Source organism: Triturus cristatus, chromosome 12 (genome assembly GCF_964204655.1).
Source record: "Triturus cristatus chromosome 12, aTriCri1.1, whole genome shotgun sequence".
NCBI lineage: Eukaryota > Metazoa > Chordata > Amphibia > Caudata > Salamandridae > Triturus > Triturus cristatus.
In genome coordinates this window covers 473,980,918-473,996,910 of record NC_140595.1, presented here as the reverse complement: position 1 = coordinate 473,996,910, position 15,993 = coordinate 473,980,918, and the positions used below count along the sequence as shown (strand labels likewise).

Genomic DNA, 15,993 nt, shown 5'->3' with positions numbered 1-15,993 from the left:
TTATATGCAAGGATTTGTTTTAAAATGTATCTTATCCTTTAGTTATGCCCATTTTACAGGTTGACTTTCTTTGTTGAATAGTTGAAGGTGATTTTACTTTGTGTAACCTTCGAGTATTGTGATGTTAGCCACAACTATCTGTTTGTTTGATAATGTATAATCAGCATGCGGTTTCACACTTTAACTAGATGGGTTATTCTCTTTGTCTTTTCTAAAGGCGTGTCGCACTCCTAGCAGGGATGAAGCAGGCATAGAATTGATGATCAGTTATTTCAATCAGCTTGGCCTTGTTGAAAACAGGTTTTTTCCATTTGGCAGACAAACGGGTATTTTATTTACATGGTAAGAATTTGCTGTATCTTGCAGTATGTTTAATTGTAACAAACAATGGTTGTGTATATGGAAAAAGGAAAAATTTACAGTTTTTTAAATTTATTTACATTTCAGATGTTAAACAAATAGGCATATAAAGTCTTACAAATATTAAGGTAAGTTGGGATTAGGTTCCAGACTACATATCGATGTGTTCATGTATGATTTTTGTCGCAGTGCTTCTCATTGGTCTTTCAGTTGCAAAACTCAACTGGGAAATTAAAAGAGAAGCTTGGTACGTAAGAACATAGGCAGAAGAGGGTTACATATTGGTGAAGACGATTGTTGAGTGATAAAATTCAATGGCAGTACATTACATATAAGAAAACAAAGTTACTTATCTGTAACTATAGTTCTCCAGTATTGGTATCTTTCATAGATTTATGTCGTCGAAATGGGATTCCCATGGAGAAACTAGAACGCAGTGCCATGTTAAAAATACCCTGGAAAAAGGCTAGGACACATTCACTTTAGCAACTTATTCCTATCATTTAAAAAAAACCAAACTCCAGCCACTCAAGCTGCAGCCCCCTTGGAACACTCCCCTCAGACTTCCTTCCCTCAGATTTTCGAGCACCTTTGTGAACATGGCATGGCATTAGTGATAAGTTGAGCCTCTCAGAGGAGAAGGGTGAGTTGCATGTGAATCCATGAAAAATAACAATAGTGGAGTACTATAGTTATAGGTAAGTAACTTTTCTTATCTAGTGTTGGATCTTTCATAGATTCACTTGCTTGAATCTCAGTAGGTATTCAAAACAGTGATGGATGGAATGATGCCTGAATTATTCTCAGCCACTGGTAATCACTCAAGCTGCATCGTTATTTTGCACACCATGCCACCTCATTTTGGATAAGCTATATGCAAATCAGTCTTGCTCCTGCTCCAATAGGAACAAAGCCCGAACTGCCAAGCCATGTCCTCCTTGAACCGGAACAGAAGCAACCTAGGACCGGTTTTGCCCTACTTATGAGCTCATCAACTGGGTACAACCTGGTTCCAGTTACACTGTGTGCACAGAACCCACATCTGGGCATACCTTCCAACTTAAGGCAACACAATAAGTATACAAAACAGTGATGGATGAAATGCTTTAATTAATCTCAGCCACTGGTAATCACTGGGGCCACATTGCAATTCATCGTAATTTTGCACACCATGCCACCTCAGTTTGGACTTCCAAATCCATTACCTTGTTGTTTTTGCATTTTCCGCCCTAAGTGTGCTGGGTATGCCCAGACTATGCCACTGGAACCAAGCTATACCTGGCTGAAGAGCCCTGACTAGGGAGAAACCGGTCCTAGGCTCAGGCTAAACTGTTCCCATGGGGAGCGGGTCAAGCCTGATTTGCATACGGCTGGGTCCAAACTTAGGTGGCATGATTGGCAAAAAATGATGGATTGCAGTGTGGCCCCAAACGATTTCCAGTGGCTGAAATTAATTCAAGCGTTCCATCCATTACCTTGTTGTTTTTGCATGAATCCGAATAAGTAGCAGTTAAAAAAAATAATCATATTATAGATATGTAAATCTATACATATCATTATTTAGAGTTATGACCCTAGCGAAAGTCAACGGATGGTGGGATAAAACTTACACTCTGGGCTCACCTTCACTGGAATAGATGGCTTAATACCGCTTGTCCCACTGGGGCATCCTTCAACACTGTCAAATCTAGGCAGTAGTGCTGAATGAACGTGTGTCTATTTCTCCACATTGCTGTCTGCAGCTATCCGCTAAAGGCACACCAGCAAACAGAGCTATAAGCATCACACACTTCTCGTGAGATGAGCCTGTGCTTTACTTTGCAAAGGTCTTCCCGCTTGTTGATGACAGAATTGTATGACTGTGGAGAGCCATCATGCTATATCTTGTTAAGAAAGTGGGAACCGTTCCTGGGAACTCCATCAGCCACTAGCAGTTGGTCTGATTTACGAACCTGCTTTGTTCTGTGTAGGTAAAATTTCAAGCACCTTTTAACATCTAGAGAATGTTAAGTCTTTCTGCTACATCCTTTGGATTTGGGAAGAATGTCCTCAAAATAATAGGTTCATTGAAATTAAAATCTGATGGTACTTTCGGGATGAATTTTATATTTGTTCTTCATAATGCTCGATCGCTTCTGAGTTGCAAAAAGTGCTCCTGAATGGTGAAATCTTGTACTTCGCTTACTCTCCTTGCTGTTTTTAGTGCTAACAAGAGCACCACTGTCCATGACAGGCATTTTATTTCTGCATTATGAATGGGCTGAAACGGGCATTTCATTAGTTTCAAAAGTACAGTGTTCAAATGCCAAAGAGGAGGAATGTGTTTTACTCAGGATAAACTCTAAAGAGTCCCTTGAGAAACTCTTTAATAAGTCTGTTTGACCATAAAGTTTATGATGCAGAAGATCTTCTGAAATGAGATATGAATGCTAAATGCACTCTGATAGATGCATGCTTGAGACCTGTTTATGCCAAATGTAACAAGTAAGGTAGTATCTCCTCTGATGAGGAAGTTATGGGATTAACTTTTTACTTCTTACACCAGAGACAAAAACCCTACCAATTAAAATCGTACGTTTTGTTTGTGCTATGCACGCTGACAAAAATTTCCTTACATCATTTTGGAATGTTTAAATGTGCAAATTCATAGTGTTCAGGAGCCAAGCCTAAAACTGTAAGGATTTCAGATCTGGGTGAAGTATTTGCCCTTGATTTATTGCTAGTAGATGAGGAACCAGTTGTAGTTGGATGTGATGTTTCTCTGATAGGGGAAGTAGCTCTGTGAACCAGGAACCAGTGTTGCCTTGGCCATCTTGGAGATGTAAGAATAATCCTGCATGGTTCCCTCGTCATCTTGCTGAGAAATCTGAGCAAAAGAGGTATTGGAGGAAAAGCGTAAGCAAAGATTCTTGACCATGCTATCAAAACACATTCCCCCATGACACTGGTTATGGATGCCAGCTTGTGGAGAACCGGTATTTTTGATTTTGTAGAGTCGCAAAGAGATCTAGGTTTGGTTTGCCCCAACATGCAAAACTGCTGTTCAGGATCTCTAGGTTGATTTCCCATGGGTGGCAGGCGTTCTTCACTCTGCTTAATGTGTTGTCCAAAATATTTTGTCTTGTGGGCACCTGCTCTGCTTTTAGAGTTATTTGATGCTGTATTGACCATTCCCATATTCTTTGTGCTTCCTGTGAGAAAGCTGGAGACCTTGTTTGTTGAGGTAAAGCATAGTTGTTGTACTGTCTTTCTGTATAAGTACAGTTGATCCGTTTTTCCTTCGGAGGAATGTGCCTAAACACAATGCTAAAGCTTTGAGCTCAAGGAGAGTGATATGTAGACTTAGTTGATGCGACTCCCGTTTCCATTTACTTCCAGATCTTAAAGATGAGCTCCCCAACCTCCTAGGGATGCATCTGTTGTAATTACAAAATGTGAGGACTGAAGTTTGAACATCAGGCCCGATAAAAGATTTGTCACCTTCGTCCACCATAGAAGAGCCGCTCTCATCCTTGGAGTGATCTGAATTATATCGTCGAAAGATCCTAGAATCTGGATCCATTGCTTGTCCAGCTGCTCCTGAAAATGTTGCATTCAAAAGCAGCAAAAGGGTACTAGAGCAATGCAGGCAGATATCATTGTTAATAGGAATTTCAAGAGGTGAACTGAAACAAACTTTTTTCTTTGTAGCGTGCTTGCCAAAAATGTTAAGTTGGTTTGCAGTTCTTTCGTAGGGTACACCTTCTCCTCTACAGTATCCAGGATAGCATCTATCTATGAACGTTGTCTTTCTGGACAGTCGAAGAACTGATTTCTGTAGGTTTAAAGTACAGATTAATTTTTTTAAAGATTCATGCACGCCCTGGTTGATTATTTTTTTTGGGTGGCCTGGTGAGAATGTGCCTTTATCAACCAATTGTCCAGCAATGGGAAGACTTAATGTCCTTTATGCCTTAAGAATTTGTCTACTGGAGTGAGGCATTTTGTGAAAATACGGGGAGCTGATTTTAATCGAATGGAAAAGTTTGAACTGATAATGGCTGCCAGCTACAACAAACCGTAAACACTTACGATGCTTTGGATACTTTGGGATATGAAAGTAAGCATCTTGGAGATCTAATTATATCATACAGTCTCTGTGATTTAGAAGTTGAAGGATGTCTTGAATCATCACCATGTGACACATTTGTTTCCTTAAATATTTGTTTAGATTTGTTAAATCCAGAATTCCATTCCCTCACTTTTTTCTTGTCAAGAAGAAACGGGAATAGAAACCTCTTACTTCCTGGCTTCCAAGTACTCTTTCTATAGCTCCTTTGCTAAGCATGTTCAGGATTTCTAACTTCAAAAGATATACATGCTTCCCGGATGTTTTTTGAGGTGGAGTAGGTGGTGGTTTTTGGATAAACTCCAACGTATGACCGAGGTAATCAAGTCTAAAACCCAGCGATCTGTTGTTATTGATTACCAGTGTGGTAGGTAATGTGCAATTTACCCTTTGAGCAATGATGGGGGAAACTGTTGTGAAACCTGTGCCTTCATCCAGTCACTGTCTTCTTGAATCTTTATCTTGAGGGCCTCACTTTTTTCTTTGAGCTTGTCTTGTGTAATCTGCTGATAGAGGATGTCTCTGTGGGTATTGCCTTCAAATTTGTTGTTGGGTAGGTTGGCACATTTGATATCTGTATGGCTGATAACTTTCCTTGTAAGAGAATTACACTCTTCCTCTTTATCCGCGAAAAGGAAACCTTTTGTATTGCAATGTACCCCAAGATCTTGCAGCATCAGTATCTGATTGTATTGATTGTCAACATGTTCTCCAAAAAGAGTCTTACCATCGTATGGGAAATCTGGAATCTTACTGTGTACTTCTGGCCTGAAAGAAGTGGCCTTTAGCCACCCTTGCCTTCGTAACACAGCCGACCCTGTGAGTTGTCAGAAACTAGTGAATGCAATATCCATAGCACAGTCTATAACTTCTGAGGACACTCCTTCTCCTTCTTGAAGTATTATCTTAGACCTGAGTCTATGTTGTCTGGCAGACGGTCAATGTAAGGTCTAATACCTAACCACGTTTGTCAATCGTAACGGCAAAGTACTGCCAGTGAATTAGCCACTCTAACTGTAATTGCTGACATTGAAGAAAAATGTTTTCTGATATTAGCCAGATGTCAGCCCTCTCCGTCTGGTGGTGCTGAGATAGGTACTGATGTATTCTTTGCTCAACGCTGAGCTGCCTGAATCAGGCTTCAGGTGTCCAATTAAGCATGTTTACAAATCATCCAGTGCTTTGTATTTCTTGTCCAATGACGCACGGCAAGACTGCTGTGACCATTGCCGTATTTTCCCTTGTCTTAATTTTTTGTTCCTGTATATAATCAGCTATTGGAATTGCTCTGACCATTTTGTGAGAGATCTCTTTAAAATCATTAAGGAAACAGTCTGATTGTTTTGTGGTTATTGGCAAATCTAATCTTTTTGCTGCTCTTTCTAAAAGGTTGTGAAACCTCTCTATATCCTCTGGGGAGAATCTACTGGTTGTGGTACCAGTGGTGATTGAACTTGAATTAAATTGTCATCCCATTCAGCAGTGACATTCTGTCCTTTCGTTACTTTGCCTTCCTCTCTCTCTTCATCTGTGGACATAATATCCTCCACTGGAATCACTTTATGTTGCACTGTGGGTGCAGTGTTTGCAGGGTTGATGGATGCCCTGGAGGAGACTGAGCATTTACTGACACTTGTTTAGGTGAGCTTAATTGTAAATGGTCCGGAAACCTCTTGTATTTGTCTGTAAGTCTATGTCTCAAACCTGTAACTGATGCTTTTGGCACATATAGCATATCTTCTTGGTGTTGTTGGTGGTGTAGGTCTGAGAATCATCCATATATTGTGTTTCTGGTTGTGCATAATATTTCTCTCCATAATAGTAATTATCTTCATCATCTGGCTGGTATTTGACATGTAATTCAGATGAACTGTGTGCTTCACCGAATGATCCATCAGAATCATCTTCATCTAGAAGATGTCTTAGTGGAGAGACTTTACTTTGAGATGTGTATTCAGGAATCAAAGAAATGCTTCTTCATTTCCATCACTCTCTTTTCTCTCGTCGACATCGTCCTTATGTGATTTTCCATTTACGGTATTGTCTGTTTGCTTCATCGACTAAGCCACTGTCGACTCTGCAAACACTACTTTTACCATCAACGACATTGTTGCAGATGGCTGTGTGATCGTTGGCGATGTGGAAGTTGTCATCAGCGCACTGACGGCAGTCACTGTCGTCACTGTTGCTGAAACCGATGTCGTTGCTGTCGACCATGTGAGTGTTGTAGGTGATTTTCTCACCAACGGTGCAGTCATCTTCAGCTTGTCTGTTGAAGGTGCTGAAGTAGGATTTTTTAATTTTAACAGCTCCTTAGTAGATGGTGTGGAGGGTTTAGACTTCGATATCCCTGGGGGAGATTCTAGTCTTTTATGCTTATGTGAACGTACTTCTGATGGACTTTGCTCAGGCTTTGATTTTTGTGAGGGGGAAGTCCTCTTTTTTATGTTTATGAAAACGTTCTTATGATTGGACTTCGATCATTTGAAACTCCATTACAGGTTTTTTTCAAAACTTTTTTGGAGGTTCTTGAGGTAATCTGCCTTCTTACCTCTCCCTATTATGAGCCTTTTTTATAGATGTTGAAGAATGATCACTATCCTCCTCAGAAACTGGAGCATCTTTGGCTTTGAGCCTCTGAAGCCATTACAATAGTGTCCCTTCTCTGTCTTTTAAGGTTTTGGATGAAAAAGTACGACATATTTTACAATCCTTTACCTTGTGTGATGGGTAATGACACTAGATGCTGTCTTTATGTTGATCTTCAGAATGCAGTCTCTTTTTCCCACAGGTTCACCATGACCTGAAAGGCTCATTTTTCAGTAAGGTTTTACAGTATAGGTTGTCAGTTTTTCTCTCACTTTTAGGAAAAGTATAGTTTAACTGAGCAATGGTTTTGGGGAGGCACCCTTCAAGGGACAGCTCTAGAAAATCTGCAGGAATGAAGTCTCTGAGGGGAGTATTCCAAAGGGTGCTGCTGCCGGACTTGCTGGAGTTTGGTTCTTTTTAAATGATAGGGATAGGGTGCTACAGTCAATGTTCACTAGCCTTTTTCTAGGCTATTGTTAACCTGGCACTGCTTTCTAGTTTTACTGTGGGACTATTTAGACGACGGGGAATAAATCAAGCATGTGAATCTATGGCAGTTCCAATACTGGAGAGTATTTACTTTTTGCATCTAAAAACAATATACAACTTGTTAAGGTCAGGGATCCTCTGAGGGGTGTGAGGGGGTCAGCTGGACACGTCCTCATGACAGCATTGGAGAACCTTGAGCATGGTCTTGAATGCAGGAAGGGAAGTGTTTGCTTGAAGATGGCTGAAGAGGGCATTGAATGGAGGGACACTAGTAGTCAGAAGACCTTAATCTAGATAGAGCACTGGATGAAGAGGGGACTTAGATGTCTACAAAGTTTGATTCAAAATGTATGCATTGATGAGTAGATAGCTCTATCTAGAGGAGAGCAACACTTCTGGAGGCTGAAGAGGAGAAGAGTAGTCAAGCTTATGAAGGAAGTTAACATTGTTTTTCAGTCAAATTGTACACGGACGTTCCTGGCAGAGGAAAGTAATTTAAGTGTTTTGTTTTTTGGGGGGGGGGGGGGGGGGGGGGTCAGTGAAGAAGGGACAAATGACACAAGAAATTAAAATATTTCAATCTTAAAGGTGTTTGGCCTGAAGGATTAAGAGGCATACATGTTCTAGTGGTCATTACTGTCAGAGATTGTGTTTTTAAAGGTCAATGTGAAAGAATTAACTAAGAAGATTTGAGTATTGTCAGCAAAGTGGTGATAGGATGAGCTGAATGAGCATAAAACGCTCCTAGGTGAATTGGCGTAAAGAGCTGTGAGGAGAGTAGCCCGGGGATAACTATTAAGGGACTCTTACTAGTAAGGTTGAGAGCAAGGTGCGTAAACAGCATCAGGAGATATAGCAAGTAAGCATTTAGAGAGCTAGGATGAATCCCTGTGGAGTGTTGTACAGATGATGCATAGAGAGGTGAAAGTGTGTTAGAATTATCGGGTCACCGAGGGTGTCAGGAAGTATAAAGGTACAAGAAATATGATCCTAATGAGTTGGTAGGAATTTAGGCTTGTGTGACATTGGCATTAGTATATTGCCTATAGTCAAGTCGAGATACTTTATTTCGGCCTCACAAGACCATAAAAGCAAGATGAAACATTTTGAAATTCAGTGCAAATTGTCAATATAAAAATTATTATGCACAGCTAAAAATGTAAGAACATTTAAAAAGAAATAAGAGAGTATTAAATAACATGATAGGCATTAAGTATCTCCGGCATAAAATGCTGAATCGTATATGTTAGAATTGGGAATCTCTGGTTGACATAGGTAGGGACTTGTGTCAAGCAGGGATCCTCGCTTCCAGTCATGGTAAGGGGTTACACTCCAACAATAACCCCTGCTCACCCTCTAGATAGCTTGGCGTGAGCAGACAAGGCTTATCTCAGGGCGCAATGGTTAAGCATTTGTGACCACACACAGTAATTCAATGATCCACCACAAATGGATTCCACACTGGGTTTATCACAAATAATTATTTTATATAAAGGTAGACTTAGCACATGACCCAATAACGTAAAACGGGCCCACAATACTTTTAGTAATAAGCAGTTCTTGATGTTAAGCGTATTTCAATAGTTCTGGGCGCTTCGTGTACCTCGTACGGTTCGTACGGGCTGAAAAGAGCTTACGAGCGGGGCTCACAAGCATTGCAGGCGCTCCGGACGAGGCATACACCCTGCGGTGCTCACGCGCGGGGCTCACAAGCGTTGCAGGCGCTCCGGGCGATGCGTACACCCTACGGGGCGTACGAACGGAGCTCACAACTGCTGCAGGCACTCCAGGCGATGCGTACACCTTTACGGGGCGTACGAACTGGGCTCACAACTGCTGCAGGCACTCCGGGCGATGCGTACACCTTACGGTGTGAGCAGACACAGTACCTTATCTTGGAAAGTTCGTCACGGATGATGCGTTGAATCCCAGCGCGTTGTACGGTGCGATATCCTCCTGTTGCGGTTCGAGCTACGGCTCGCAGGGGGGCCTTAGTCACGATGCTTGAGGGGACGGTGCGAAAGTACGGTGCGTTGGCTCTTCGTTGCGGCGTACGAGCCGTACCTTGGAATCGGCGCCTTTTCTTGAAGCGCGGTGCGAAGCAGGCAGTACACTCCGATGGTGAGCGACGTACCCACCACTCCACGCACCGCAGCCTTCCTACAACAGGGGTAGGGGGGCACGCTGAGCAGTACGATGCGGAGAGGGGGCAATAAAAGTGCATCACGAAGTCCTTCCTTCACGTTGCGAGCTACGGCTCGTAGGGGGGCCTTAGTCGCGTTGCTGGGGCCGGACAGCTGGGCACAGGTTTGTTTAGTCTACGCGCTGATCTGGGGAGCGCACACTTCTCTCGGCGTCAGCCCCACGGTGAGAACAGCGGTTCTCAGCAGCGATTCTCAAGGGGGGGGGGGGTGAAGTCCACTGGTCTTGGGACTTCGTTCAGGGGGCAAGCTCAGTATCAAGCCCTTGGAGACCTTAAACAGCACAAGTTGAAGCAAAGTATATCAGCAATCTTTCTCCTCTCCTTCAGCAGCAAGGAAACTACTACAGGCCAGTCCCCCAGGTCAGGGACAGTACTCCTCCTACAGCTTTCCCGGTTCCTTCCCCTCAGGCAGAGGTTCGTCTTGTAGCAGGATCTGATTTCTTAGGAGCAGGGCTCCTATACTTATACTACATTTCTTTTGTTCTTGCAGGCCAGGGGGGCCCTTGTCTAGTTCGGTCCGGTTTTGAAGCACTTTGTTGACATGATACAGGCTTCTTCTTTCAGTGTGCAGGGCAGAGACATCAGACGCTCCACAGGGGGTGGAGCCAGCATTGTGGTGGCAGAGCACAGCCCTATACAAAGTCCAGGTGCACTCCTTCCACCCATCCTGGTGTAATCTTCCTATTCACCACCTGGCTGCCCAGACTGTCTCTTGGAATTCCCCAGCCCTGTCACTCACACAAACCAGACAGCAGATACACATCAGCGCAGAGGCGGGCTGAAATGGTTAGGCAAGCAAAAGCCATCTTTCTAAAAGTGGCGTTTGCAAACACAGAACATTAAAATAAACCTTGCTAACAGATGTATTTTATTATTCTGAGTTCAGGCATACTAAACTCGATTTTCTACCATGTTCCCTGGGTCTGTTAGGATCATAGGATGTAACAATTCCAACAGCCCATTCTGGCCCATGAGAACAGGTAGCCTTACAATAGTGAAAAACGAAAATGGCTGTAATTCACTATTAGGACATGCCACACACATCAGGGCTTGTCCTACCTTATGCTTACAATGCACCCTGCCCTTGGGCCTACCATAGAGGTGACTAATATGAAGTTAAGGGAAGGTTTAGGGACTGGCAAGTTGGTGCACTTGCCAAGTCAGCATGACAGTACCAGACTGCACGCAGGTTCTGCAATGGCAGACCTTAGACACATTTTACTGGGCCGCGTCTGTGGGTGGCACAACCAGTGCTGCAAGCCCACCAGCAGCATTTGTATTTACAAGCCCTGGGCACTCCTGGTGCACTTTACTGGGGTCTGACAGTAAACCAAATAAGGCAATCATGGAATCCAACCAACATATACATTTTACAATAGGGAGAGCATATGCACTTTAGCACTGATCAGCAGTGGTAAAGTGCCCAGAGTCATAAAACAGCCAACAGGTCCGTAAAATATAGGAGGAAGGCAAACAAAAAAAGTTCAGGGATGACCCTGCAGGAAGTGCCAAGTCCAACAGTATAAATTAAAAAGCAGATTTAGATACAAGGTCTCATACAAAAAAAAATACATAGAATGGATAAATCAGACTGGAGCTTTCTTTAGAACTGCACGGCGAGCACACCACATTGAGAAAAGGTAGCGGGAAACTGAGTATACAATTGGCATGCCGGTGTCATATTTAAGAATCCTATAAACTTGTAAGCAATGTTTGGTTCCTAGGTTCCTACAGAGCTGTCTCAACCAGCAAGCCCTCATTGCCTTATAAGTGGGGCAGAAAAAGAGCACATGCAAATCAGTCTCTGTACAATTTTTGCAAGACGGGCAATCTTTTGTAGGGCTACCTCCCCACTTGAAGGTAACAGCACATAAAGGAAGTACACCATACCTAAACTGCATATAAAGGTTTCTAGCTAGAGAAGGCTGTATGTCATCTATTCTACATTCTAAAATATATTGCAGTTTGACTTCTAAGAAGGATGATGTAAGTGTGCCTGTCCTGGGGCTCCTTAGTAGTAAGTTGAGGTGATAGTCCTTGAAGTTTTTAATCAAGATTTTCTTGGTATTGCCAGAGAACTCTCTTCCGAACTGTCCCATAGGTCACCCACTCCAATGGATAAGAAGGAATTCTTGATATAGGTAAGCCAAGGAATTTTGCTTGCTCCCCTGAGGCTGGCTACCTCCCTCAATTCCTCCCTATACATAGTTAATTCTGGAGTGCTCCATAGGCGGTGCCAGTAAAGTAGAGGTCTTAGCCCAACTTCCAGTGCCACTGGGCTAACACCCAGATCCATTCTGAGCAGGGTTAACGGGGTACTATTGGGAAGGCCCAACAGCTGTCTAAGAAAGGAATTTTCAATCCTCTCAAGCTGTTCGGATGGCCTGTGACCCCACAGCTCCGCTCCATACAGGCTAGCCCCTCTGGCTTGCACCTTGTATGTTTCCAGCACCGGCCCCAGAATCTTCTATGCACACTTCCTTTGCTGTTTAGCAAGACCCCCTGACATTTGTGTCAGTTTAAGACAAGCCTTCTTAATTTGATCACCCCACTCCATTTTCTCATTGATGGATAATCCCAAATATTCGCAAACAGGTACTTTTTCTAAGAATTCCCCTGCTAATTGTGGATTGGGTCGTTTTGAATGCTCTGCATTAAACACCATATATTTTGTTTTCTGGGTGTTAATTTCCAAACCTCTATTTTTACAAAAAATATCCAGAATCCTTTGGATACCCATCGGTGATCTTGACAACAGGAGGGTATTGTCTGCGAACATCAGGGCAGGTACCTTTTGGCCCGCTAACTTTGGAGCATCTATGTCCCCTCCCGCTGTCAAGGCTCCCACTAGGCCATTAATAAAGATGCAAACGAGGGTTGGGGACAAGACACACCCCTGTCTCACACCTCTCTATGGGTATGCGGTCAGTGAGGTCACCATTCTTCCCATATCTGATTTGAGCATAGTTGTTCACATGCAATCTTTTCAAGATATCGCATAGATATGGAGGTGCCCCCAGATCAGATAAGATGGCCCATAGTGTTCCCCTAGGGTCTAGATCGAAGGCCGATTTTAAGTCTACAAAGATCATATTGCCTATAGTAAAACCCAGATTATAGGGACTTTGATAGATTTTTGGCTGTGAGGTAAACTCTGAGTCAATTGGAAAGGTGTACCTTTTTAGAGAAGAGTTGAGTCACCAGATACTGGTAGTTGGAAGTAGAGATTGGGATCACCCCTACATGCCATTGAGGATTGTAGATTCTGGAAAGGCAGATCAGTACGTTGAGGAGTAGCATGCAAACACCTTGATTATTTGGGTGTGGGCGGGAAGTGTGAGTGATTGGAGGGGGCATAGGAGGGCTTAATGAACCAAAGTATGAGAATGTGTTTGGCTGTGAAAGTAATGAAGCAATTTAACTCAAATGGTAATGTGGTGTGGAAGCTAAAAGCATGAGGGTGGGGCCAGAGGGATAGGGCTGATGGTGTGTTTTAAGAGAGTGCTAATGTTGGCGGTACACTACTGGAATATCCTGGGCGTTATATCGTCCTATAAAAATATTGTGAACAAAACATTAACTACAACAATAGCATGAACGCAAGTATCCAGTTAAGTATAGGTTTACCATACTTAACTTCACATATTTGCAGCTTGACTATATTTATGCCTTTAAAGTACAAGAATGTGGAGTTGAGAATAGTAACCTATATATACACTTGCCTTCACAATATTTTGGTTCCTGGTATTTGGGCCACAATAGTTTTGTAGAACACCATTTCTGTCTTCAATACTCTGACATACAACCATTAAAAGAGAAACAGAGACAACATTACTAGTTGACAGGATAGATTGTGTTGGTCTGGTACATGGGTGTGTTAGGTAAATGTGCATTATTCACGATAGATGCTGGAATGAGCTTAAGTAAGTTTAATTTGATAATAAAATATAATTAGGATGTCTTCACAGAGAAGAGTGTGTTTCCCTGTAATACTGCGTGGATAGATGTGATAAAAATGTTGAGGAGGAGACTAACTGCACAACCTTGCCAGCTGTTAAAGGAGGGGTTGAAGGAAGGTTTCAATTTTACTTTATTTTGCATAGTTATCAAAAACCATTGCAACACACACTTTACAAAAGATGTGAAACTAATATTCGTTATAATTTCATCAACCATTGCCACCTTTTTTTGAGGACTATGTTATAAAATTAATTTTATCTTCAAGTAAAATCATTTAAAACCCAAGATCGAAAAATACTGTTCAGAGTTGACAGTACAGGCGGTGATGAAAGTCGTCAGTTCGCAAGGTAAAGTGCAGTGCAGTCACTATTTTTTGGCTCCAGCCGGTCTTGCCCGTGGACCAGTGTCGTTTAGTGCATGTTGTTCGATTGTTTGGGCCTGTTCCGAGTTTATTCAATAAAGTGCTAGTGGTCCGTCCTTGGTGTGGTCAAGAAAAGCCTCTTCCCATCTGCGGGCCGCCGTGCAACATCAGAGGTTAGTCCTTGTGTTAGATTTATTACATTTTTGGCATTTTTTGTTCGGCCAGCATAAGATACTTTACCAGTCTACAGTTCAGTTGTGTGTTCTCCGGGTTTAGGCAGGCCAACACTGCTTGCCTCCTGGTACAGATGCCTTTCTGCTTAAGGGGTGCTTTTAGGAACTGTAGCCGTTCTTGATGAAATTCCTTGCATGAACAGATTAGATGTAAAATATCTCCTTGCTTGGTGTTACACAGCCTACACGTGTCTTGTGTTGTTGCCCTCAGCCATGGTGGAAGATGCTGAGCACACAGAAGGATACCCAATCTATGCCTTAGAAAATTCATTTTTATAGCTTTGGGATAGCTCTGATTAAAGACTGCTTGTGATGCAAGTGATTTATAGGAGTTCAAGGTCATCCAGGCATGAGATCTATTTGAGAAGCTTGCCTTGTCCTCCACCAGGGAAATTTGTTTTATGCATTTCCAGACCAATTTTTTAAAAGTTAGATGGCCGAGTTGTGTGTCCCAGAGTTCCTTGAGCCTGGTGGTTTCCAGGGCTATCTGAAAGTAGCTTCTTGCTTGGGAGAATTCCCTATGCTGGATATCGTGCCACAGCAAATGATTTAACGTGTTTGTAGTGGCGCTTCTGATCTTATGCCAAAAGGTGATGTAAGATCCGTGCCTGGCCAAGACTTGTTGTAAAAGACCGATCTCCAGCCTTATTTGAGCCTGTGAAGGATAATGCGGGAGGCAGAACATGGCCCTATATGCTTTGACCAATCTGCTGTCCAGTACCTTGGCATCTCTCCCACGCATTGCCTCACTGCCGTAGGTAATCGAGGGGGGTAGTTTAGCCTGGACTACCTTCAAAAGCGGGCTCAGTGTCGGCCCCATCAATTTAAGTGTAAGTTGAAGGATAGGTTATTTCTGCCTGCATGCATACAAGTTTGCCTGCATGAACAGTGTGGGGGGCTGTGGTGTGGTATTTTCATTGGGATTCATCAAGTTTTCAGTGAAGGCAGTGAAGTATAGGAGCGTGTGAGAGTAAACATGGCAAGTGACGAAGGCATTCCATGAGCCGAATGAAACTCTTCATATTTTTGGGTTAGATGTCAGTGATACATAGTGTCCTTTGTGTGTTTAGTCTGGATCGGATATTGAATTTTGGTGGGGGAGAGAGAATAACTTTGCTATAGATCTATAGAAAGATTTATAGTAATGTGGAGTGGGTGAAGTTTATGTGAATATGGTGTGGTTTGCAGGCATAAGTAATCAGGAGTGGCAACTAAAAATAAATTATTCTAAGACTAAAGTTATGCATTTTGACTGACAGAAAGCTTAATTAATGTGACATATTGAAGGCCAAAGGCTAAGACTGCTTATTTAGAAGTGCAGCTTGATAAATGTCTAATGGTATTTTGTGTGGGTATTATATTTTCCTTCAGATTCTCCACTGCCCTTACTCCACCCCCTTCTAAAGTAGTGCAGGTTCTAATAACTTCCAAGTTATCTAGCTGTTTTACATTTCGATGTATGATAATCTACTGTCATTAACTTTGCTCGGTCTGGTTCCTCAGCGCATGCCTCATTTGGGTGCAGAAAAAGTAAAGAATTGATGACATTGGACCAAACAGCACCCTACATAGACTGGTATTGTCAGTTCTGGAGTGGATGAAGTCATGATCAGAGTTCCATAGTGGTAGATAGCTAGAGTTAGGAGAAAATATTTAAGGCTTCCGTCTCGGGCCTCGTCATGTTCATAAG

The 15,993-nt window shown here is 42.5% G+C and overlaps 1 protein-coding gene across 1 annotated transcript in view; it reads left to right on the top strand.

Moving 5' to 3' along the window:
- The window catches only part of RHPN2 (rhophilin Rho GTPase binding protein 2), a 211,584-nt gene that overhangs the window by 109,055 nt on the left and 86,536 nt on the right, over nucleotides 1-15,993 (top strand). The window contains exon 6 of the mRNA XM_085639656.1: nucleotides 218-342. Within this exon, the coding sequence (XP_085495782.1) occupies nucleotides 218-342 (125 nt within the window). The remainder of the gene's footprint in view (nucleotides 1-217; nucleotides 343-15,993) is intronic.